Below are 26,096 nucleotides of genomic sequence, written 5' to 3' on the forward strand. Positions count from 1 at the left end.
GTATTGCTGTCCCAAATGCTGAAGGTTGCACATGTGCATGTCTGAACATGTGCACACATATGTACATGTACACACATATGCACACAAACACACACCTTGGGGAGGGAGGACACATCAGTCCCTTTTGGATGATAATTATTGGATGACCTATAGTAGGACCCTGCCTGTTTCTATTCTTTGACCCAGTAATGCCCCTTCTAGGACTTCATTTAAGGGAAATGGACAAAAATCTCAAACTAAAGTTCAAACAAAACAGAAAATTGAAAACAACGTAAGTGCCCCTAAAAGAAGGAAGGTTAATTAAGTAAGGGGATCTTGCATGATACAGATACTGATATGAAAGTGCTCTTGATAGAACGCTAAGTGAAAAAAGAGAATAAAACCAGACATAGTGTTACTTTAAGTATGCATTTATATAAAATGTGGTATATTCATGTAGTAGGACACGTGACACCGTGGGAATGGACAGGTCGTGGCTGTGCACCATCTACGGCAGCCAGGAGCCTCTTGCCCAGGGTGCTGGGCAGGCGCAGACACAGGGGCACTCTCTGTAGGATTCCATTCTTGTCCATTTCCTGGTTTAAAATCAGGCAAAACTAAATTGTATTGTTTTCAGATGCATTCTTAGATGGTAAAACTTAAGTCACAGCTGGATTCTGATTCTGATTAGTACAGAATGTCAGGAAAAGTGGCCTTTCTGGGAGGTTGAAAGTGGGTGGGGGGGCGGGGCATGAGGAAGCTTCTGGGATGTAGGCTGTGTTCTCTCTTGACCTAGCATTGGTTGTACTGTTGGTCATTTTATAGAAATTTGTCTTTGGCTTATACGAATATATTGTGGGCTTTCCTGTCTATTACGGTTTTTTTTTTTTTTTTAATGGAAATGTATAGAAGAAAGATAAAAAAAAGAAATCCACACAGCAGCATAAGCACAGTGAGGAAGGCTTTATGCTTTTCCCTGGTAGGACTCCAGCTTTGTTGCTCCACCATCCCTGTCCTATAACTCAGGGTGAGCTCATTCAGTGGTCACACAGGGCAGTGCCTAACCCAAGTGCTCAGGAAATGTCAGCTGTTTGAAAGTGAGGTGCTGGGTGATTCAGTCTCTCTGTGCAGAGAACATGCTCCAGCCAGCTATAAGGACTAAGCTTAGCTTGTGCCAGTGAAGCCTGTGTTCCCTTTGGCTTTTTACCTACCTTCTTTGCCCATGCCACAGTCCTCTGCCTGTGTCTGCCTTTATTGTGTTTATCTCTAAACAATATCTAAATTGTTCATTTCTTAACCTCATATAAGGAGTATCGTCTTGAATGTATTGTTTTGCAGTTTACTGTTAGCATTCAACGTTATGTTTTGTTGATAAGCGTAGTTCACAGCTGGAGAGAGGTGCACCCTCTTCCCAGTGGGCTTGTGCATGTGTATGCGGTTCGGAGTCATCTCAGTGGCAGAGCCCCGGTGTGTTTGGGTACGCTGGGACCAGGAGTGCCAGCATCCTGCACTATGCATGGCAGCCCTCCACACCTGAGCAGTGCCTGCCTGAATGCCTTGGACCCTGGTGTGGGAACCCCGAGTCTGGCTCCTGGTACTCTCGTTTGCTTGGGTTTTCTTACAAGAGGAGCTCCTTGTGGACTCTTGGAGGTTCTGAGTGGACATCACTCTCCTGCTTTGGTGTTCAGCGTTCTTGCCCCGTCTCCTTGTGTGCATGAGAACCCCCACCAGGGCCTGGGAGATATGCCAGCTCACCCCACCCCTTGCCACCACTGGTATGGATCAGCATGTGTGCTCTGCACTCTACTGAGGTCCAGAAATTCTACTGAGTTTTTCTCATTTTCTTGTTCTTTTTGTTTTTGCCCTTTGGACTTTTTCCTTATGTGGTTTTAATGTTCTTTTTTATACTGTTCTATATGTCTTCATTTGTTTCCTCCAAATTTTCCAAGTGCTTTCCCATCATATTATATCCACCCCCTCCCCCCAACCCCCCACACACAGCCAAACTCAGTCCCTGGGCAGTGACAATACAGAGTCCTAGCCACTGGACAGCCAGGGAATTCTCCCCATCATACATTACTTTTATAGGAAGGAAGACAAGTATTATGGTAGAAATGCTTAAAAATGTCAAGAATCCTGAACTTCGGTAAGTTTAGTAAAAATTTTGTTTACTTCAATACTCTTTTTTTTTTAACTTTAATACAGGATGACTCAAAGCCACCTTATTCCTATGCACAATTAATCGTACAAGCGATTACAATGGCTCCTGATAAACAACTCACCCTAAATGGAATTTATACGCACATCACAAAAAACTATCCCTACTACAGGACTGCAGACAAGGGCTGGCAGGTAAATCCTTTTCCGTTTGTTATTAAATGTTTCTATTACATGTCCTGAAGGTGCTGGTTGACAACTGAGAGGGGCATGGAGTGGCTGTGTATGTAGCTGGGGCATAGGTAACATGAGATGAATGAGGGTCTCTTGTGCTGAGGGAGGAGGAGTGTCAGAGGCCTGCTGCTGCCACGCTTTTTCTAACCTCCTTATTAGCTCATAGTAGAAGGAATAGTGGTTCTGGAAGAAACCTCAGCCCTGTTTCTTACTGTCATGGTCTTCATGGATGGGAGAGACATGGGTCGTTTGAGATGTTTCTCTTCGACCAGTGAAGGAGGGAGAGTTAAAAATCCTGCCCATCCTTTACTTTGGAGTTCTTCTGTCTTCCTCATTGACTTCTGATGACATACATAGCTTTTTGAAGTTTGCACAGAGATGGTTTTCAAACTGTTACTGAGGAACCCTTTCTTCAAAAGATGCCTCCTCTAGGTGTCCAGTATACAAAATATGAACACAGTGCTACTCAACTGGGGAGCCTACCTACTTGTTGACTTGTACTTACAGCCTATTTTTAGGCTGTCTGTGAATCTGGGTCTCCTCAGAGGACATTTGGAAATCGGTACATAGTATTTCCATTGTTTAGCTTTTTAATTTAGTTTTTCAACCTCTGCATTGTATATGTTTTTCCTCCTTGTGCGTGTGTGGGTGTGGGTGTGGGTGTGTGTAGACATTTACTAGGCAGTTAGTAGAACCTCACTAATTCAGACAGTATGAGAAAGGGTAAGTTTGAAGTGTGGAACGGTAAAAGCATATCAAAAGAGAGAAGAAATATACATTTACAAATTTTGAATTCATTAGGTAATCAGGAATGGCCATAGAATTCCTTTGAGTCTTAATGAGTACATGATTCTTTGACAAGTACATTTGTTGAACCATAACCACAATCAAGTAATACAGTCAGGGGGTGGGGGGTAAGCCATTTTCTGTTTAATGGAGGGTGAAGACTTTTTTCTTCCATCTGCAGATGTATGAACATGTTATGATAAAAATCCTGACTACTTCCTTTGTAAAGGGTCTTTAGTCTGTAAAGGCTACAGGTACAAAATGAGACCCAGCCTACTCCTGGGCTGGAGCATCTGTGCCCTGCCCGCCTTCTTGTTCACAGCCGGGTGGCATTTCCTAGTTGGCCATGAAGGAAGTGCTGGCTTGGGAAAAACACTTCCGTATTCAGCTACCTGGCAGGTCCCTTAAGATGATGTACAGAATCTGTAACAGTGAGGTTGTGCTTCTAAGAAAATGTCAAACAAAGCAGAGGCAGACAACAGTCCGTGTCCATGGAACACAGCTTCCTGTGCACGGCAGGTGAGGTCTCTCATAGTGTCCTGTCCAGGAGCTCAGTAGAGTTCCACGCAGCTCACTGTGTGTAGAATTTTGATAATTTGAAATGCCAGTGAGCTGGACTGTAATGGGAGTATTTCTGAAAAACCTGGCCAGACTTTCAACATTGTATTTCCCTTCTGGTTGTATTTCCTGTGCTTTGTAGCATCCATTTATGCGAGAACTGACACTGTGCATCACAAGGTTTTCTTGTTAAAGGCTGAAGGGCAACCTCTTCCTGGCCTTAGTCTCCTGGGGAGTGAGTCAGGTCAGGAGGGGCTGTGATCACAGAGAGGTGAGGCCCCTAAGCACAGATTGCTGCTGGCTCCTAAATTGACTTCACTGCCTGCTTAGAACTGAGAGTTACAAACTGTCATTAACACTTTTTATTGAAACATCTTCTTTTCTGTCCAGATAAAGGTTTATAAGGATGACTGTGCCTCTTGCCTATGAAAGGCTGCTCCTGAGACATTGAGCACCTGCTCCAGTTATTTTAGCGGGAAATGACTTTTCCTGCTCCAGCCTTCTTTAGTTTATGGACGTGCACTCAGATTTCTGTCCTCAGCAGTCCTTGCTCTCCCCAGCAGGCCTGCTTCTTGTGTCCTTTTCTGTGTCGTTGGACTCTCTGAGCTGCCCATCCTGAGGGACTGCACTTGGAGTCTCTACATGGAAGGTTCATTCCTGTTCCCTCTCTCCTGGCTGAAAGCAAAAGGAGTTTTGCAACCTTGTTTCATAAAAGACCCAGATCCTTTTTCATTTAAGGAAAAAAACCACCCAACTGTCAACCAAAACAGCGCATTTTTCAAGTTGGGGTTTGCAGACTGCATCCTGCCGCGCCCCAGGGGTCCGAGGAGGCGGCCGTGCGGTGCTTCTTGGAGCTTCAATCCCTCCCTCCACCTCAGTTTCTAAGATGACGTGTGTGGACTCTTCCCACTATACCAATTCTGAGCACTTAGTGGAAGTCCATAGCTCCTTACTTTATGTATTTTGCAGTCTACCTATGGCAAAGTTTTTCAATTAATCTGGAGCAAATTTGACAGTAGAGCCCCTCAAAGGATCGGAGCTGGTTTCTGAGAGTAGAGGGAGTGACTTGTGCTCACCTGCACCCTACACATTGGACTCTCCTTTAGAAAGTTCTTCCCGTAAATTTCTTTACAAGTTCTTACTACGCAGAATGCACACTGGCAAGTGCTCAGTGCTGAGTGGGGCTAACAGACACAAACTGCATTCTGGGCAGGAAGGCTAGAAGCGCTCAGGGAGGGCAGTAAAGCAGGCACAAGTGACCAGCTCTCCGCCTTTCCCCTTCCTCAGCTGGGTTCTGGGAAGCAGTCTCTACTGGGGAGAATTTGGAGAAAAGAGAATGTGCAAAGTATTGCAGACCCTTTCCTTCACATTTAGTTTTAAATAATAACCCACCATTTCTCTGAATACTTCATAATAATCTGAGTCACTGGAATCGAATTAGTGTGGTTTTGTGTGTAGCTTGGTTTGATCAAATTACGAAGGCCTTTAATTACCTTAGAAATACAATTTCTGTATATGCGTCAAATATTTCTTAATACCTCTTCATATTTTCTAGAGTCTTGTTGGCTGGAGAATCACAGGTGACCATTAATTGGGCTCATTTGTCTGTGTGATTGTTGTCAGAGTGGAGGAGAATATACGCCCTCTTTTGATGGTGCAGACTGGGTTCAGAACAGAAAATAACAACTCCTTGACCTAAGAACTGACCATACAGCTTGTGGTGGTGTGGGGGGTAACAGCCGCCGTGTTGCTGACCCTGGTCCTGACCTTTGTCAGTGAGTAGAAGCCCTAGCGCCCCAGTCCCCTGAAGTAGCATTTCCTGCCTTCAGATTCCCACTGTGCTAACCTCCCTTTCTCCTCCTAACAACATGAACGTGAACCTACTTCACCCCAGTCAGTGCAGTTCCAGCCTTCACGTGGGGATCAGCACCGCCCTTGTCATGTGTCGCCCAGCACTGCGGCTAGGCAGTCACTTCTGAGCTCCTGTCTGAGTGCCGGCTCCCTGTGGTGCAGTCCAGAACTCTGGACCCTCAAAGCCAGTTCACAGTGCGAGTGTCCTCCACTCTCATTTTCTGGGCTGGCTTTTCTCAGACTTTTTTCTTAGGATCTGCCTTCTACTCCATACTCGAAAGTGTCTGAGTGCAGATAGAGGATCGCCTTCTCTGTCTTGATGGGGACACCAATAATAAGATTCGATTTTCTGGAGGGATTGGTTGGTAGGTCTTGGCTGATTATCAGCCAGACCCTGTGATAAAATATCATAGCAAGTATCTTTGGTTATGGAAATATTCTAAATCTAATATAATACATCTCCTTATAAACAGTCTCACAAATCAAACACAGCCTAACCTGTCCCTTCATCTTGCCAATGAGATGACTGATGTCCATAGGCATTGGTGGTTTGCTGTGGCCTGTGACTGGTGTGGTTCTTGAATAGTCCCTTAGATTGGTTGCAAAGTAGTAATTGACTTATTTGGATTTCTGAACCACCTCTGGCAATTCAGAATTTCAGGTTATGGCTGGCAGTTCTATTAGAAAGTTAATTGGAGAACTTAGAAATAATTTTTTGATAACCCAGAATTTTAGTTTGAATTGAAATTATAATAATTTATTTTTAATTTAAACACTACTGTAAGTGCACAAAATGATCTGAATGCATGACTTCCATCCAGCTTTTCCTGAGCTTTTGGAGGTCTCCAATTTGGGTGCAGCAGGGAGGTCTCCTCAAGTCATGCATAAACTGTGAGCTGAGTTTTTGTAATAGAAAGAAGAATGGACTTAGGAATTGAGAAAGTTTCTCCATGTGCTTCACAAGATTATTTTGAGGATCAAATATATGGAAGTTCTTTGACTGGAAGATGGTGTCAATAATATTTCTCAAACTTTGGCTTATTTTTTTTCTCCTTTGCTGGTTTGCCAAATATCTTATAGCGGATTAATTCATTTTAAAAGCTCTGATGGATTCTATAAATTAATTTTATACTGATAAAAAAATATTTTAAAGGGGTAGCTGTTCTCAACACTGTTCGTTTCCAAAAGGAGAGAGGTCACAGTGATAGCCCTTGATTTCCTACCTGGTAAAAAGGTAGAAGTTGATGCTTTTCCCATTGGAAGTAACCTCTTTTCGTGTGGTATAGATTTCTCACCCCTTCTCCATGCCCCAGTTCCCTTCCTTGCCTCCCGGTGCCCACCCTGCCGTGCCGTTCACAGTGCCCCATGTCCTTGTCCGTTCCTCTGTAGAAGCCACCTGGCAGCCTCTGAGTGGTCATGCCCCGCAGTTCCTCCTGCACTTTGGGGAGGGCCGGTTTCTTCCAGCACAGAGCTACAGGGCCTTTTCAGGGCACTAAAACTGGGGCACATTTTTATTTCTCAGCAAAGAAATATATGAATTCTACGTATTTTTTTATGTTTCATAGAATTCAATTCGCCACAATCTCTCTCTGAATCGTTATTTCATCAAAGTACCACGTTCCCAGGAAGAACCAGGCAAAGGCTCATTCTGGAGGATAGATCCTGCCTCTGAAAGCAAATTAATAGAGCAGGCTTTTAGGAAAAGACGGCCTAGGGGCGTGCCTTGCTTTAGAACCCCTCTGGGACCGCTCTCGTCTAGGTAAGGAAAAAAGACAAACAAAAAGACCTCACTTAATGGTCAGTGAATTTACCTTTGATGTATTGGTAAATTTTCCTTTTGAAAATGAAGGAATTACCAAATGCATTATGATTAAATGTTGGGCTGGGGATTTGGGAAAAAAAGAAGTGTTGGATACCTCTCATGTATTTTTGTTTCTAGTGCTAAAACAATTCAGATTATTAAGTTTTATTTAAATTGTATTCCTATGTAGCATTGTTGCTTCATTGAATGCATATTGTCAGTATGATGAGTCGGCAGTATGACGATGCCATGTTGATAGTTTCTTCCTTTTCCTTGGCATGTGAGAAGCTCTTGAAAGCTACATCTTTGCTGTTTCATTTTTAGCTTCATTAATAGTTACTCTGCGTTTTTAAATGAAAAAAGACATGACTATAATGTAAGTCTTGAGACCCAGCCAGCTCCACTTGCAGGCTGCCGGCTCCTGCTGCCTGGCTGTGGGAGGGAGCTGCTTAGGGAGGCAGCCAGTCCCGCCCCACACTGTGTGGCCCATGCTGGGTGTGGAGCAGCAGCGTCCTACACACGGTGGCTCTGTTCCAGCCGTGCCAGCCTTTTTGAGTGTCTGTCTCGGGTCACAGGCGTCACACAGAAAGTAAGACTTAAGAACTTTAGTCGGTTGGCAGAAGACAAATGACACCCCTTTTTGCAATATACGCTTACTAAAAACAACAGGGCAGCTTTATGAATGCTTTATCGTAAAAATCCACTGTCTTCTTTTTGGTCATACAGAAGTGCTCCAGCCTCTCCCAATCATGCTGGAGTGCTGTCTGCTCACTCCAGTGGTGCCCAGACCCCTGAGAGCCTGTCCCGGGAAGGTTCACCAGCCCCTCTGGAGCCTGAGCCTGGTGCCCCACAGCCCAAACTTGCTGTCATCCAGGAGGCGCGGTTTGCCCAGAGTGCACCAGGTAAGATGTGCAGAGGGCAGGTGTGGTGGGAGAGGGATGGGTCAGATGAACGTGTGAGCCAGAGGCCTTGGAGCCTTTGAACCTTGTGCCTGATAGGTTCTGAAAAGCTAACTGTACTGTGTTCTATTTTTCTTTCTAATCAGTTAACATTCTTTTATGACTCTTACGTGTAGGTGCCTGAAAAATTTTAGAATTAACCTGTCTCTCAATTGCGTCATCATTCATAAGTCTATGAAAAAGAATTCCCTCAAAAAGAACATAAATTAGACAAAGTAGACACTGTCAGGAAATAAATGTCTATTTAGTAGATAGGTGAATATTTCCTAGTGTACATACAAAGTCGTAATGTGGAATAAAAATGTGTGCCCTGGGAAATTTTTTTTTAAAAAGTAGTGTGAAAATGTGTCCAAAGTAATTCTGTTATGGTTCCTACTTGGTTGGCAAAATGTGCATTTTGATATTTTAGAGTTCCTGGCCATGCTGACAATAACCCTTGCCAGCCCCCATCTGTAGTTCCTGTTGCTGAAGCCCAAATGTCCAAACCAGAAAGAGCAGAGGCTGGCAGACAGCTCTGTCTCCATGCTTCCTGCTTCTCCACACCTGTCATAAGATGGAGACTTCAATACCAGGGAGCATGGCCCCCTCCTTCAGGCCTCATTGGGCAGCTCCTTCCCATATTCTGTGTTGATGTTTTCTCTATCATGAGGAGAGAACTGTGGGAAGAGGTGTTGTAAGAAATCTGAACAGGAACATCCGTGGCGGTCCAGGGGTTAAGATTCCACACTTCCACTGCAGGGAGCATGGGTTTGATCACTGATTGGAGAGCTTAAGATCCCTCATGCCATAAGGTGTGGCCAAAAAAAAAAATCTGAACAAAGCAGAGATTGCATTTTTAGCAGTTAGATATACATTAACTGTCCGCATTAAATATGTCATTTCTTTCATTGTGAACAACTTCATTATTACCAGATGAAAGGGGCCACCTCCTATTTTCTTAAATCAGCCTGTAGGTTGCAACTGAGGGGTCAGTTAGTTGGTTTGAGATACCTGAGCCTCACCTCTGCTCCCGTCCTCGGCAGGCTCACCTCTGTCTAGTCAACCCGTCTTAATCGCCGTGCAGCGACCACTGCCACCGACGATCAAGCCTGTCACCTACACTGTCACCGCCCCTGTGACCACCTCGACTTCTCAGCAGCCCGTGGTGCAGACGGTTCATGTCGTCCACCAGATCCCAGCGGTGTCCGTCACCAGCGTGGCTGGACTGGCCCCAGCAAACACATACACCGTCGCAGGGCAGGCCGTGGTCACTCAGGCAGCTGTGCTGGCCCCCCCGAAGGCGGAGCCACAAGAGAATGGAGACCACAGAGAAGTAAAAGGTAAGCAGCAGAAGCAGTCACTTTGGGCAGTTTTTCAAGCTTTTAAAAACCTTCCAGCCTTGTTCACCTGACCCTTTGCTAACATGTTATGTAACATTGTGCTGGAGCAGGGCTGTTTGCCACATGGTTTGTTTTACTTTAAATTAGTGAGAGTTCTGTAAGCTACCCAGTAATGTTAGTTGGTGTCATTTTTTTCTCTTCTTTGAATTTAGTGAAAGTAGAACCTATTCCTGCGATTAGCCATGCCACATTAGGTGCTGCTGGCCGGATCATTCAGACGTCACAGACCACCCCTGTCCAGACGGTCACCATAGTGCAGCAGGCACCTCTAGGTCAGCACCAGCTTCCAATAAAAACTGTAACACAAAATGGGACTCACGTGGTGCCAATCCCCGCCGCTGTCCACGGCCAGGTGAACAATGGTAAGCACTGTCTCCATGGGTAACTGGGTGCTGATAACATGAGTGAAGGTCCTCTACTTTCCTTTTATGAAGCATGGTGTTCAAGGTTTTTGTTCTATTACAATTCTCATTTTTATTTTTTCTGAAGAAATGTTTGCATTTCTAAACTATTGAAAACAGAATAGGAAGTAGCTGGGAAGTAGCTGTGGGAATTGGCTCCCATGTAATTCCCATTGGAGGAGCTATCTGAAGAGGAAAGCATTTCTAAGTACCTTGAGAGATGAAAATACTCCCACCTTTTGCAGACATCTAGGTGTGGCCTAGAAACAGCCTGGCAGCTGGATGGTGGAACCTGACTTCTGTAATGTCCCCTGGGGGCTGTCCCAGCTGATCTGTCCAGAGGCAGTGCCCTCCCCTGGGGCAGGGGGCTGCTTGAGAGTATCTGATGGTGGAAGATGGTCTGCTGTGCTCTTTGCTCTGAAGGCCCTCGGGAGCCTGTTGACATGGCTCCCCATGGATGTTCTGACATAGATGAGCCTAAGGGAGCTTGGCTTTTAAATCAGAAAACAGAGACCCTCCTTCCATCCATTTCCACGGAGCAGTGTGAAGAGTAGGAGTCCGGCAGGCTGTTGAGTCAACTCAAGATTTTTGGGTCCTTGGAGCTTGTGTTCAGACTTCTTAGCTGTGGGTTTTCACTCAGGTATGTGAAATGCATGCTGTCCACAGTGTGGGCTGTTGTGATTCAGCTGCAGGACCTCAAGCAGTAGAATCAGAAGCTTTTGGCTCAAACTAGCTCTCTGTGCCCAGAGATAGTTTCTTTGAAAGAGGTTGGGGAACAGAAGGCTTGATTGTGTTGACTTCTGAATCCTTACTGAGCTATTAAGGGGTGGAGACCTGGGACACCTTGTGTGATTCCACTTTCCCCCACTCCTCCCCGAATTTAATAGAGGGACAAGATCTGTAATGTTTTCTAGGGAAGATTAACCAGAGAGTTTTTTGTTTTTAAATAATAGGTAACATGCCACCTGTGGATAAATTGGGAAATTTGCAACCAGTTGCCCATTTAAAATGCTTTTTTCCTCAAGCCATGTGTCTCCTAAGTAAGAATTAGTCAGGCCTCATTTCTTTTCTCTATGAGTAACTTCGTTGTCACAAGTGGTCCAGATGTGGCAAACCTGGTGATCCTTGGCGTGGCTGGAAGCAGATGGTGTTGAGGTGGATGGTCCATTTCTGGTCTGAGCTGTTCCTGTCTGTCTTAAGTCATGAAGACATGGTGTTGGCCAGTGATTCCCAGATATCATGTGAATCATGTGACTTAGAATCACTCAAGGGCTCTGTCCCAGAGTCCATAAATAATTGAGCAGGTCTGGCCTGGGGCTCAAGAATGTACACTTCTCACGTGTTCCAGACCTTCTAAGAAGCACTGTGCATGTCAGGAACCTTTTATGTCTACCTGTCTAAGGAGTTTAAAAAACTGAGTGTCCCTTTCACATACTTAAATTGGTATCTAAAATTTTTCTTCATAAATTTAATAAGCAAGGAATTAAATTTTCCACTATTAAGAATATTGATGTTTAATTTTTATTACTACTATTTTTTGCTGCACATTGCAGCTTGCAGGAGCTTAGTTCCCTGATCAGAGATTGAACCCTCTCCCTTAGCAGTGAAAGCACAAAGTTGTAACCACTGGACCACCAGGGAATTCCCATTACTGATGTTTTAAAATAACACATCATTCTTTTAAATTTGCTCCTCTGAATACTGTCCTGATTTGATACCCACTTTCCCATGTGGCTCAGCTGGTAAAGAATCCACCTGCAATGTGGGAGACCTGAATTCAATCCCTGGGTTGAGAAGATCCCCTGGAGAAGGGAAAGGCTACCCACTCCAGTATTCTGGCCAGGAGAATTCCATGGACTGTATAGCCCATGGGGTCGCAAAGAATTGGACACGACTGAACGACTTTCACTTTTCACTTCACCCATATATCAGTACACAGATAGGCAGGCTCACCCATCCTCATGGCTAAGTCCCATGCCCTCCACAGATTTTGTGCTAATGCCATATACTTTATGATTGAATGTCATTTACTGAGTACGTCTTTTCTCTGCAACAGCAAAATGTAGAAATATTAAAGATTTAATTATCTGTGACTATAAGGATTCACTTATCAATTGTTGTAACTGAGGAATTGATCAAAACCAAAATTCAGTTCAGTTCAGTTGCTCAGTTGTGTTCAATTCTTGGTGACCCCATGGACTGCAGCATGCCAAGCCTCCATGTCCATCACCGACTCCCGGAGTTTACTCAGACTCATGTCCTTCTCCTCCCGCCTTCAATCTTTCCCAGCATCAGGGTCTTTTCAAATGTCAGTTCTTTGCATCAGGTTGCCAAAATACTGGAGTTTCAGCTTCAGCATCAGTCCTTCCAAAACCAAAATTTTAATTCTTTTAAAAATTATGTTTGGGAATTCCCTTGCAGTTTAGTGGCTAGGACTCCAAGCTTTCAGTGCTGAGGGAGCAGGCCCAGTCCCTGGTCAGGGAACTAAGATTCTGTAAGCCGCACAGCATGGTCAAATAAATCAATGTATTCATTCATTCACTTTTAGTAAAAAGATGCATTTCTCAATACATCTGGGCTTTAAAGAAAACCACACAATTATTATACTGATGGTCACTGCTGGCAACAGTAAGCAAAGTGCTGGGTCAGCCCTCAGAGTCCTTGTTCCTACTTAGAAGAAGGAAGGATAGAAGAAATGCTGAAACTCCTTCCAGTTTTAGTCATCTTTTAGCAAAAACTATTTTAAGTTATCTGTTAGTGGGAAATTTTATTGGTTCTCCTTCAGTTTAGTTTCAGTCTTTTACTTAGAAATCACTTGGTCCAGAAGAGGATTTGCTACCTAGTCAGTAGTAATTCAGGTTCCCAGTGCCAGCGTTGTCACTCTTCCTTTGTTTCAGGCTCCATCTTGACATTTTCATTCCCAGAACCAGCACAGTTGGGTGGCTTTAGAGAGGGGCTGTTTAGAAAGGGGAGGAGGGTGGAGGTGGCAGATCAGCTTTAGGAAGATTGTGTGGGCAAGTGGAGATGGTGTTTTTCCTGAAAACTGGTGTTGGGTGGATGCTGTATGACCCAGCTGTGGCCTCTTTTACCCTTGAAAATCACTCTTGAGAAAGGGAAGTAGTGCCTGTTACTAATGAATTTTGAAGATCAGAAGATTTGATATTTCAGCTTTTTATTGTGGAAAATGACAGACTTTCTGGAAATCAGGTCATAGCCAACCTTGTTCATGTTCCCCACCTGCCCTGTCTGCTCCCACCCACGTATGTCATTCCCTGTTTGAGCATGCATCTCTAAAAGATAAGAACTCTTTTAATACGTAAGCACAATACCAGTATTATAGTTTTAAAAATAAACAAGTTCTTTTATACCCAGTGTCTCCTTAGGATTCAAATCATATATACTTTTTAAAAATTGTGGTAAAATATACATGCAAAATTTACCATTTTAAAGTATGCAGTTCAGTGACATTAAGTACATTGACAGTATTTTGAAGACATCACCTCTAACTAGCTGAAAAGCATTTTCATCACCCCAAAAGGAAACTTCATACCTGTTAAGCAGTTACTCCTCATTCCCCACTCACCTTAGTCCCTGGTAACCACTAATCTACTTTGTGGATTTACCTGTGCTGGATATTTCCTATAAATGGGATCATATGAATTGTGGCTGCTGTTAACTGGCCTCCTTAATGTTTTGCGGTTCACCCACGTTACAGTGGGCATCAGCACATCACTTCTTAGCTGAGTGTGTTCCCTTTTCATTTGCTCATCAGTTCGTGGGCGTTTGGATTATTTCCACCTTCTGGCTGTTTGGAATAATGCTGTGACACTCGTGTAGCGTATTGGTTTGAATCCTTGTTCTCATTTCTTTTGGGTGTATACCTAGGAGTGAAATTGCTGAGTTGTATGGTAAATCTATGTTTAATGTATTGAGTAGCCATCAAAATGATTTCCGCAACAGGCACAGCAATGTAACATTCCATCCTCAATGATGTATAAGGGTTCTATTTTTCATCCTGACTTGATATTTTCTCCTTTTATTTTTGATCATGGTCATCTTAATTGTGGTTTTGATTTGCATTTCCCTTGTGACTAATGATGTTGAGCATCTTTTCATGTGCTTGTTGGTTATTTTACAGCATCTTTGAAGAAATGTCTAAATCCTTAACACTATTTTTTTCTAAAGTGGGTTATTTGTCTTTGTTGTTGAGTTATAGGAACTCTATATATTCTAGATACTAGGTCCTGATCAGATACAGGTATCCCCTGCTATTTAAAAGTAGAGAGTTCCCATGAAACCTGAGAACATGTCTAGCTGTTGGATGTACAAAATGAGTCAAGATAGAGCACAAATGCTCACAGACACAGTTCAAAGTTCTGCTGTCTTGATGCTGAGATGGAGTGTGGTTCCTGGGGAGGAGTTTGGCGGTGCCACTCACTGCTTGGGGTGCTGCTGCCTTTAAGGGCTTGCTGCAAAACGAGTGGTAAGCATTATTTTTGCTTTCCCCCTTTCTCCATAGAAGTGAAAATCCTCTTTAGATTTCTTTCCATTAGCGAAAATGGGTAGTGATGTAGTTATTTCATAAAAGCAAAGTGGCATAAAGGAAACTTTTACAAAAGGGCGTAGGGAGATACTTGTATATGATTTGCAAATATTTCCTTCCATTCAGTGAGTTTATCTTTTCACTTTCCTGATAGTATCTTTAATGCACAAAAGTTTTTAAGTTTGATTAAGTCCAGTTTATTTTCCCTTTTGTTACTTGTGCATTTGGTGAGAAGAATTCATTGCCAGACCTTAGGTCATGAAGACTTACACCTTCCCCTGTGTTTTCTTCTAAGGGTTTTATAGTTTAGCTCTTGCATTCAGATCTTTGATCTATCTTGAGTTAATTCTTGTATCTCATGCAAGCGCCTTTCTTCATATTTTGCATGTGGAGATCCAGTTTTCCCAGGACCACTTGTTGTAGAGACTGTTGTTTCCCCATTAAATGGTCTTGTCTCCGCTGCTGAAAATCAGTTGACCTCAGCTGTGTGAGTTTCTCTCGGTTCTGTTTCATTGATTCTCGTGTCTGTCCTTATGCCATAATCACACTGCTTTGACTAGTCTAGCTTGGTAGAAAGTTTTGGAGTCAGGAATTATGAATTTTAAGATCAGCTTTTCCAGTTCTGGGGGGAAATATTGGAATTTTGATAGGATTGCATTAAATCTGTAGATTGCTTTGGGTAGTATTGCCACCTTAACAGTATTAAGTTCCCTCATCCTTGAGCATGAAATATCTGTCCATTTATTTAGGTCTTTTTTAATTTCTTCAACAGTGTTTTATAGTTTTCACTATAGAAGTCCTACAGCATTTAAGTCTTGGTTAAAATTCTTCCTATTTCTTTTGAATGTTTTTCTAAATGGAATTGTCTTCATAATTTTATTTTGAGATTGTTCATTGCTACTGTATAGAAATACAACTGACTTTTTTGCATGTTGATCTTGTACCTTGCACATTTGCCTTATATGAGTTTTTTATTTGGGGGTTTCTTTATGTGGACTTGTTAGGGTTTTCTATATATAAAGATTACATCATCTGCCAGTAGAGGTAGTTTTACTTCCTTTCCCATTTGGATGCCTTTTATTTCCCTTTCCTGCCCAGCTGCCCATAGGACTTCCAGTAAAGTGTGGATTAGTGTTGGCAAACGAGCATCCTTGATTTTGAGAGAAGCATCCAGTCTCAGCATTGACACTGACTAACTGTGGGTTATCATATGTGTTATATTGTCCTTTAGTCTATCAAAACGGTGTATTCTGTTAGTTGATTTTATATGTTGAACCACCCTTTCATTTCTGGAGTAAATCTCACTTGGTGATGGTGTGTGATCATTTTAATATGCTGTTGAATTCAGTTTGCTAGTATTTAGTTTGAGGATATTTACATCAGTATTCATCAGAGATATTGGTTTGAGTTTTCTCATATGGTCTTTGGCTGGCTTTGGTATCTGGGTAGTGCTGGCCTCGTAGATGAATTTGGAAGTCAGGCTCAGGCCATTGTGTATTGGAATCTCTTCTTGGCACTTTCTGGGGCTGCTCATACTGCTCCCCAAGAAACCCAACATGCTCTGGTCACTTCTCAGCCTCTTCTGCACTGGACCACAATTCTGGTCATAGATATTTAGTCCATCTTTGTGGAGATTCTGCTGCCCTTGACCTCCAACTTATGGGGTGTGGTTTTGGGAAGAAAGGAGTCTTTACCCTGCTGACAGTGTTCCCCTGTGACCAGCATTTCACTTGTCAACCTGAAGAGCCTCTGCTATGCTCACAGGTACTGTTCCCATCTCCCCGTCTCACAAAAACTGGCCCTGGCCGGCCTCCAGCCTGTGCTGCGCTGGGTCCAGGTCCTGGTGCTGAGGAGGCAAAAGGGTTTTATGGAAACCTGGGCTGTCTGCCCAGTGGTGTGCTCTTTTAACTCCCCCCGGCCTTCTCCGGGAACCACGTGTTAGGTTGTGGATGCAGCAGGCAGGGCGCCCACTGGACCAGCATGGCCTTCTGCTGGCGTGTGGGCAAGAACTGCTTGGACTTGGGGGCGCAGCCAGGTTAGCACTGAGGCAGCATTGCCTCCAGGGCAATATTCTGCCTCTGCACCTGCGGCACCCGCCCTGGGTGAAGCTGTTGCTTGGCGGGACTCCTGGGAGGCGGTTCCACACACACACTTGAGCCTCCGTACTTGGATGCCATATTTGCAGATTTCTTGCAGATCACTGAAATTTACTTATAACTCCCAAGTCAACACTGTGTGCTTTCACAGTCCTTTGCGGGCTTGTGCAGAGCAGCAAGGTGTTTTGAGTTCAGCATGCTGGCTCCCAGCAGAGCAGGATGTGGTAACACCCATCTCCTGTTTCAGCTCCCACTGTGAACATGTGTCTTTCTCACTGTTTCTTTCTTTTTTTTAATTATTTTATCTTTGGCTGTGTTGGGTCTTTGTTGCTGCATAGGCTTCTCTCTAGTTACTATGAATGGCGACCGCTCTCTAGTTATGGTGTGCTGGCTTCTCTTTGCTGTGGTGTCTTGTTGCAGAGCACGGGCTCCAGGGCCTGGGTTTCAGTAATAGTGGTGCACAGGCTTAGCTGCCTCACAGCATGTGGGATCTTCCCGAAGCAGGGATTGAACTGGTGTCCTCTGCATTGCCAGGCAGGTTCTTAACTAACTGGACCATCAGGGAAGCCTCCCACTGTTGCTGAGGGCCATGTGTTTCATGTTTTTTGCTTCTTTGTGATGGTTTTGCTATTTAAAGTGGGCTCTGAGCCTGGTTCTGAGAAGGCCTGGAGTGTTCTAGGCACGAAGGTTGTGATGTGCCTTATGGGGAAAATACAGGCATGAGTTCCATGTTAATGAATAAACAGTATAGGTTAAGTTGCCTTTAATCAAAAAACACATAAGACAGGGTATGTGTTGATCAGCTGGTAAGCCCTACCCTGTGTTCCCCTAAGACAGTGGCTCAGTAGCCGCCAGCCTGATGTCCCGTCTGGTCTGGCTCAGCTCGGGGCTCTGACTGAGTCACAGCTGTGTCAGGCACCTCTGAGGGGCAGTGGTGCTGTGCTGTAGCAGGAAGCATGTCCCTGAGTTACACTCAGACAGGAGTGGGGTCTCTGCCTGAGCGGGGAGGGCATCCCAGGACACTGACCGGGAGACCTGCAGGGCCAGGGCCTGCTGGTGCGGGAAGCAGGCAAGCTGGGGGGCCAGTGACGAAGATGGGTGTTTTGGGAGCATTCACAGCCACAACAAGGCTGCAGAGGATCGGTCTGGACGCTGTGCCACCACCCAGGTTGTAGCTGCTGGCCTCTGCCTGTATGTGGACTATGCTCATGGATGGGTGGGGAGTATGGGGGCTCAGGACGGTCCTGGCGTCCCCTTGAAAGGTGGCCCTGGAGTTGAGTCCCCATCCTGCTGAGGCACCACGTGACTGAGGGCCAGGCACCCCAACAGGAACACAGTGCTCCTCCTGCTTGGTGGGCGCCTGTGAGACCTCACAGGGGAGAGTCCCAGTGTAGCGTATCATCACAGCCACCCTTCCAACCCTTAGAAAAGGAAGCCTGTCTTTCCAGGCGGGTGCCTTGAGCTCTGGTTATTGCCATGGGCGCAGGGAGGGCACATTTTGATGCTCGGTGCTCATGGAGGGCTGGAGAGGTGGGATGAGCCTGCCTGTGAGGCAGGCTTTCCACCCAGACCTCAGCCCCAGGCCCACACCTGCCGTTTACTAGTGTGGTTATGGTTGTGCTATTTCTTCAGCGACTCACTTGGGTTGGATGTGGAGTCCTGGGGCAACACTGCGTATTTAGGTGACATCCCACCTGCTCACTGTGGCCTAAGTGCCCCTTTGCCGTCTTTCTTCTGAGACTTCTGTGCCCCTCTCAGGCTCCCTCACTGCCCAGGTCCTTTCCTTTCACCTTTCCTAAGGGTTTACAGATCAGTTAGTGGAAGACCCTGCTCAGCATGGCCTAGGAACCACACCATGCCTGCTTGAGAATCCGGGACCCAGGCCCCACCTACAGCCTTGCCTCCCATAGAGCAGGCCCTGCTGCCCTGCCCCACCACACCAGCCTGTTTTTCCAGCCACATGATTTTCCAGGCTTTGACCATTTGTCCTGATCTACCGTTAACTCCATTCTGCTCTGATTCATTGCTACATCCTCCTGAAATAGCATTTTTATTCAAGCCAGAATTTTGTGGGACGTCTTCCAAACTCGCCAGGGCTCTCTCTGTGTCTCCACCATGGACTACAGCAGTGAACTGTGTGTCCTGCTGGAAGAACCCAGGCTTCATTGCAGTGCTGCCCCCGCATCACACAGGTCCTTATCCATGAAGGTGACACAGCAGTCATTCTCAAGAGATGACGGTGGAGATGGCAGAGGCCCCATGGTAACCAGGGTCCAGCTGCCAGTCCCCTTGTTCCCTAAAGACATGATCATATGAATTTTCCTATACAAAAGCCTACTGGGAATTTAATTGGAATGGTGTTGAATCTGGAGATGAGGGTGGGGCAGTCTTGGAACTCCCCTTTCTTTGACCTCAGTGTGTGTTCTGTGGCTTCCCATCTGTTTCAGTTTGCAAACTGCCCGCTACCCCATCTCTTCACTTAGCTTCAAGTTCCATTTCTTGGAAGGAAATTCTGTAGTCCCCCTGTGCTAGCTAAAGTGATACATTAGAATATCTAGAGTTGTAAAGCTTGGTGTAAAGCCCTTATGCTTATAGCTCTTATGCAGCATGTAAAGCAAACTGTCATGAGCTACTGCAGCATTAACCTCAAGTTACTAACATCAGGGAAGCAAGACAGCACACACGTCACTGCCGGGACTCAGGCATGCTCGTGAGATGAGGTCGCTGTTCCAGGGTCTTTGGATGCACATCTTTCTCCATCTGGCCGCCTGCTGCCATGGTCCTGAACCTCCCTTGGGGCCCGAAGGGACTGGGTAGGGGGGCAGGGGTCTTCCTGGACAGGATGCTGCCTCTCCAGGTCGCTCCTCCAGCACACACCCTGCCCTACCCCCACCCCCGCTGTGGTAAATAGCCCAGGCCCAGTCTGCCTTTCCACTTGAAGGAAGAGCACTTCTAGGTGTGGGACGACCTTCTTCGGTTCATCTGTTGCAGTTTGCCTGGTTATGCAGAGCGTGAGGCAGGTGTGATCAGAGGTGATGGAGGCCCTTGTGCCAGTGGGAGTCCGGGAGGAGGAAGGGCCTCTCCATGATGAAGACCAGAGAGAGGACGGGCTTGGGTGGAGGGGTGTGGGGAAGCCAGCCTAGGGCTCGCTGGAGCTCCCTCCCCTGACAGGCTTGGAGCAGGTATGTGGCTCAGATGCAGGCTTAGCTTGCTACACCCCAGTCCCCTCCTGGGCTTGGGGGCCCTGCGTCGAGGAGAAGCCAGTAGCGGCCCCTTGGCCAAAACAGTAAAGCTATCTGCCCTGTGTCCTACCTCTGCCTCAGTCCTCTGCCCTCCACCCTCCCCCCTTCAGCAAGGCAACCCACCATTGGAAGCAATAAACAGATGCTGTGCATTCATAGACTCACTGTTCACACTGTTAACATGTGGTGGGGTTTCTGATCCCCAGGGGCCTCTGGCAGGGACAAGCGTCCACCCAGACGCACTGCTCTGACTCCCTGTCTCTCTGCAGCAGCAGCGAGTCCCCTGCACATGCTGGCGACACATGCCTCGGCCTCCGCCTCCCTGCCCACCAAGCGCCAGAACGGCGACCCCGCGGAGCAGCCGGAGCTGAAGCGAGTCAAGACGGAAGACGGCGAGGGTCTCGTCATCGCCCTGAGCGTGGACGCGCCGCCGGCTGCCATGCGGGAGAAGGGCGTCCAGAACTAGCGGCCGGGAGAGCATTTCTCACTTTAATGTCAACTCTGTGGTGCCAAAAGGAGACACTGCCTCTCACCGACGCTCGGAGCGTGTTCCCTCGGTGGGTAGAGGGCCCTGCGGTTGGACTTCACCTCAGCACTGGAAACACAAACCCAGGTGGCCTTAAAACTCCTTAAGTTAAAAGACTGAAGTCGCCCCTGAACACCAGAACCACAAACAGCAAAGCCGGGCTCCGGCAGTGTCTCCCCGCCCAGTGCTCAGCTCAGCTCCCAGTAGAGGCTCACGGTCCTTCCCAGGGAGGACACGCCCGGTGCGAGCAGACCTGCTGGGCCTGGGCTGGAGCCACCCCACCGCCCGCTGCCAGTAGACAAGACAGTATTTTGTTGTTCACATGTGGAATTAGAATATTTTGAGGTGTACTTTCTTTCTTTACAAAATAATGGGGTCTTTGACATTTCAGATCACTCCATTTCTACTCTGGAAATTTTGGAATCACACAGGACGTTTTGTGTGGATTTCATTTGGGGAGAAGAAACAATGTAGTTTTGTTTGTTTTTGTTGTTTGTTTTCAGCCTATGGAATGATTTACTTTTGTCTGTCCTGTTTAAGTCAGATGGAGCTACTTGACATCTGCAAATTTCCCATGTTAGAGCAGTTACCTGATGAATTTAATCCTCCTCCATTTCCATGTGTAGGACGGACATACAGACGGACACCCGCGGGCCACTTGTAACCCTGACGGAAAGAGCTGCCAGGCTCCTGGAGCTGCACTTACCCATTTCTCTTTCTTGCTACTTTTTGTTGTTTGTTTCTTTGTGTTGACTTTGTCCCTGGCATAATTTTCCACTCTAAGTAAAACAAGTCTCCTACGTATTGTGTATGTTTAAAAACAACAGAACTGTTACTTCTTCATTTGGAAAAAAAAGATTCAATCTTTTATCACACACCTTTTTCAAACAAAGGTCACAGATTTCTCCGTGACACGTTCGCTATTTTAGGTGCCGTCACCAGCTCTCGGCATCGTCCAGCCAGCCGGCCGCCCCGTGATGTTGTGGTTTGCCCCCACACGGCAGGAGCGGCTGCTGGGGTGGGGCAGAAGCTGCCTGTTAACACGAGGGTCTTGGAAGCAGGCGCCCTCCATCCGGTAAGCGTTGGAAATACCTAGGTTACTTTCTGATTTGTAATAGGAAATTCCCCTCAACCTTTTAGAACTGAATCTAATACTAAGGCTGACTTCTCTCCTATAAAAAATAAAAGTGAGAGAAAAGGAAACAAAGGTGAGAGAATGAAAACTCGGAGGCCCACTCGGCCTCAGCCCGCGTTCCTCTGGAAGAAAGCCACTCACCTTTCCAGAGGTTTCTGGGGTCAGAGCTGAGCAGCATGCAAACAGAAAGAGGGCTCTGGCCTTATTGTGCATTTTTAAATGTCATCATCATAACGTTATTTATTTAAATGTAGTTATTTTGGTATTTAATTTTTTTTAAAGAGAGGGAAAAAAAAAAAAAAACCCTGTATTTTCCTGGTGGAATGAAACGGCTCAGAATGGTATATTTAGGCAATTTTAAAACATTTAGTATTTACCTAAAGACCAAATATGATAAATCTGTTCTAAGTATTGTGTGTCAATCCACGGTATGGAGCTGTCACAATGTTATTACAGATAATGCATATTAAAATTATGAAATTACTGCACACTAGCTGGATTTATAACTCAGCCATTTAAAAAATAAAAACAAAACCATCATGTGAATGAGACCACGTGTGTGACAGTAGCAAAATCTAACTTGCAGACTGAAGCACGGACGGATCAGAGCACCTCAGGGCAGCAATCTACATCTCCCAGGCACTTTACAGATACCTTGGAATGTATATTTTTATTTGTCTTTTTACACAGAAGGTTTGCAATTTGAAAAGTAATTCAGATGTGCTGTGTCCTGTTTGTGGGGTTGGGTCACTCTGCTGAGTGCTCCAGACCTGTCAGTCATGGGCCACTGCAGCCCCCTGACCGTGAGCTCTGGGGAGGTGAGTGGACAAGACCACCTTGGTAGGGAGACGACTCAGGCGACGCGTATCCACCACCATCCCGAAAGACCCTGGTAGACTTTCCCTGTGTAGGCCCAGTCTATCAGTTGATTATTTCTGAGCCTAAGATGTAGACTTTTGGGGTTTGGAGGGATTTCTGCTGGGTTTATAGGCAAGAAAAGTACCCTGTTCTCAAATCTAAAGGGAGAAGGATAGTTTTGCTGCCGGGAGCTAGAGCATGTCTTTTTCAAAGGCGAGGCGTTCTCTTTCCTTTTTCCTGCTGTCTTGGCTCATTCATTGGCACATAGATATTTAAGAATATCAAGGAGAAGGCAGGGGGATAAAACATAGATTAACAAACTGCCACGTCCTGGGCAGTTTTTAAAATGTTTGAATTTAGCTGTGAATTCCGTTCAACACCTGGGAGTCACTGAGCTTGTGTCCTTGTGGCTCCACTTGATGCCTGGTGCTACATCAACAGTCACATTGCACTTAACTCCTGCCCAGCAGTCCACTGGTGGTTCCTAAATGTCATTTCAGAAAGTCTCTGCTTTGACCTTTGCCAAACTTCTGAGCTCCCTCAGGGACTAGAAACTTCATTTCAGCAGCTTCACCCTGAACCAGACAAAAATACAAAAGGGAAACTCACATGTGATCCAAGTGATGTGGCGTATCCCAAGGTGTCCGTGCATGATTTAGGGTTGATCTTCCTCTCGTGTCTAGTAGAGTCTCCACTCAGACAGTTGAGCTCCTTAAATGCATCACCCCTCACATCGTCCTCTCCTAGAACAACAGAGTAGGCGAGGCCACGGTCGGAAGTGGGTGGGGCGTGTCAGGACTTGGGATTTCTGTGCTATGCGACTACAAGGAGACAAGTGACAATCTTCAAGTCCTAACCTCCACTATTCTAGAAAGTATAGTGGTGATTTGTGTGCAAAGGTTTGAAATTTTAAAAGTACCAAGTTCCTGAAATTCAATAAAATATTTTTATTAATTTTAATTGAATACAGAGTATCATTGTCGTTTTGATAAGCTTAAGCAGGCACTGCTTTTTTATGTGCTCTTTTCCGAGCACACCAAAGCCTAGGTAGCACTGGAGCGCGTGTCCAGGACACTGCTGTGACAGCATCAGTACAGGCTCCTTGACCCACCAGGAGAACGGGGGCACTGAGTGTCTGTGTGGGAAGAGGGAGTTGGGTCACAGGCCGTGATGACAAAGTCTTGCTGGCTGTTATCCATCCTGTTGGAGTTTTAAAACGAACTTTGAGGCTATGGTCGTAGCTGCCATTTCTTCTGATTTGTTCCTGAGCCTGAGATACATTCTCCCGTGAGATGAAAATTGTGTCTAAATGTAGAGGCACATAGGTACTCCAGTCCCCAAGTCACTGTTAACACTTAGATTGTCCAGCTACTGAAAAGTCTGTGGCACAGATTGCTGATGTCCTAAGGGGTAGTAGGAGAAAGGAGGAATACTGAAATGACGCCACAGAGGCCTCTTTGGGAGATAATTGAAGCTCAAGGACAGAGTTCACAGGGAGTTTTGTTCTTGACATTCATGTCCTAATGTAAAAACAGTTCATCTTAGCATAAAAGAACTGCTCCTCGTGTACTGAGACTGTCTTTCCTAACAGAAGCATCCCTAAATATTTTTTCAAATCTGTTGTCCATGCTGTATTAATAGATGCTTTAGGATGTGTTAGGTCTTACCTCCCCCTTGTCACTCAGGAAAAACTACGGTAGTTACTAGGATCACCTTGTTGAAGTTAAACTGAGTCAAATAAGAAGGGACAGGTATCTTAGAGAATAACCTACCTTTACCCAAGGAAAAGTTGTAAGGGACTTACCTGGTAGTCAACTGGCTAAGACTCCCAATGCAGGGGGCCTGGCTTCTATTTCTGGTTTGGTCCCACATGGCATAACTAAGTTCGCATGCCACAACTAAGACCCGGCGCAGCCAAATTAAATACTTTTTAAGAAAGATGTTGAAGGAAGCCTTTAGGTATAGGAAACAATTCAGTTAACTGATAAAGAGTTTCTTCATGTAGCAAAAGCCAAGCTATTGTGAGAAGGCCCACATTTAGGCCATATTTTGTGTGTAAGGAAGACATTTGGGGGGCATTCCCTGGCATCCAGTGTTTAGGGCTCCACGCTTCCACTGCCAGGGGCACAGGTTCAATCTCTGGTCACTGAACCGAGATCCCGCATGCAGTGTGGTACAGCCAAGGCAGGAGAAGAAAGGAAGGTATTGGGGCATGTCATGAATCTCTGTGTAGTCACCACATAGTAAGTTGAGGCCTAAACATGGGAGGTGAAGGAATCCGTAGTATGGAGCGGTGTGAATGGTGGCCTGCGGGCCAGCACTCACTGCAGGCCTTTGTGGAAAACTGTGCTGACTTGTCCCTTGTGACCTCTCCCTCCACGTTTACGTGCACAGCAGTACAAAATTAGATTTTAACATGGGTCTCAGGTGACCTCTGATGAGATGACTGAAGCTGCGGGCACAAAATTTCTGATTCTAGAAATGTCCTGAGGTCCCACACTCTGCCCTATGTCTCAACCATTGGCTGAATAAATAAAGCATCTATCACAGTTCTCTGAAAAAAGAAATAGGAGCAGGAGTATTAAAACTGTAAGAACAACCAGTGTGGTGACCATTTTCTTGAATTTTTCTTCCCTCTTGTGTCTCCTAGTGTAGACTCCAGGACAGCCTGAATGTAGGAGCTGCATCTTAGGAATGAACAGAATACCCAAGAGAAGCCCTCTCCCCATGAGGAAAGGGGGGACCCCTGTGAGACATGGGGAGGGGAGTCACAAAACCTATACTTCTCAGCAGTAGTCCTGGAGACAGGACTCAAAAGAGGAACTAGGCAAGGGGACTTCTTTCTAGTCCAAAGAAGGTCAGGGAGCGCAGAGGGCAGAAATACTTTTCTTTGGCCCCAAGAAGTGTACAACATCACGCAGAGGCTAAAGCCTGAACTTTTTAGCCAAAGGCCAGAAAAGGGGGTACCAGGGAGACAGGACATTAGAGAAAAACTCCCTAGGGCTAGGTATGGTATTCTGGGCTCACCCTCAGCCGCACATGCCTGGAATTGATCTTGAAGGAAGGCAAAGGCTTTATTAATTGAACAAACTCCCATAAAGACTGGCCCCAGATAGCACTGCAGAGCTTGGCAAACAACAAACCCCAGACTACAGCCTACAGAGGGCAGGTCAGCATATTTAGTCTAAATCTAGCTAGGTTATTTGCCTGCTTAAAAAAAAAAAGATTCTACATTCACTAGAGGATTTAAACAGGACTCAGGTTCATAAAATGAACAATGTCCAGAATGCACAAAATCTCTTCGTGCCAGGAAAATCTCTTAAGGGGAAAGAAAGTTAACATGTCAGTTGAAGTATGTTGGAATAATTGAAAAAGGACATTACCTTTCTATGACTTTCATTATTGTAACCAAACTCCATGAAGTAAAGGCAGATGCTCTTGAAATGAATCAAGAGCTATAGAACTTAAAAATAACAAAATAATAATAACGAATGAAAAAACAAGTGGATCAACAGATAATTGGAAACAAACCTTAGGCTCAGGGACCTGTGAGATAATATAAAAAGATCTAATATACACTGGCTTAGTGAG

At 45.4% G+C, this 26,096-nt stretch overlaps 1 protein-coding gene across 1 annotated transcript in view; it reads left to right on the forward strand.

The window, feature by feature from the left end:
• The window catches only part of FOXK2 (forkhead box K2), a 50,817-nt gene extending 27,347 nt beyond the window's left edge, over window positions 1-23,470 (forward strand). Inside the window, exons 4-9 of the mRNA XM_043464263.1 lie at window positions 2,185-2,331; window positions 7,131-7,324; window positions 8,093-8,268; window positions 9,348-9,644; window positions 9,857-10,066; window positions 20,256-23,470. Coding sequence (XP_043320198.1) covers window positions 2,185-2,331; window positions 7,131-7,324; window positions 8,093-8,268; window positions 9,348-9,644; window positions 9,857-10,066; window positions 20,256-20,452 — 1,221 coding nt within the window. The 3' untranslated portion in view covers window positions 20,453-23,470. The remainder of the gene's footprint in view (window positions 1-2,184; window positions 2,332-7,130; window positions 7,325-8,092; window positions 8,269-9,347; window positions 9,645-9,856; window positions 10,067-20,255) is intronic.
• Window positions 23,471-26,096: the final 2,626 nt, after the last annotated feature.

This window comes from Cervus canadensis, chromosome 1 (assembly GCF_019320065.1).
Source record: "Cervus canadensis isolate Bull #8, Minnesota chromosome 1, ASM1932006v1, whole genome shotgun sequence".
Taxonomy (NCBI): domain Eukaryota; kingdom Metazoa; phylum Chordata; class Mammalia; order Artiodactyla; family Cervidae; genus Cervus; species Cervus canadensis.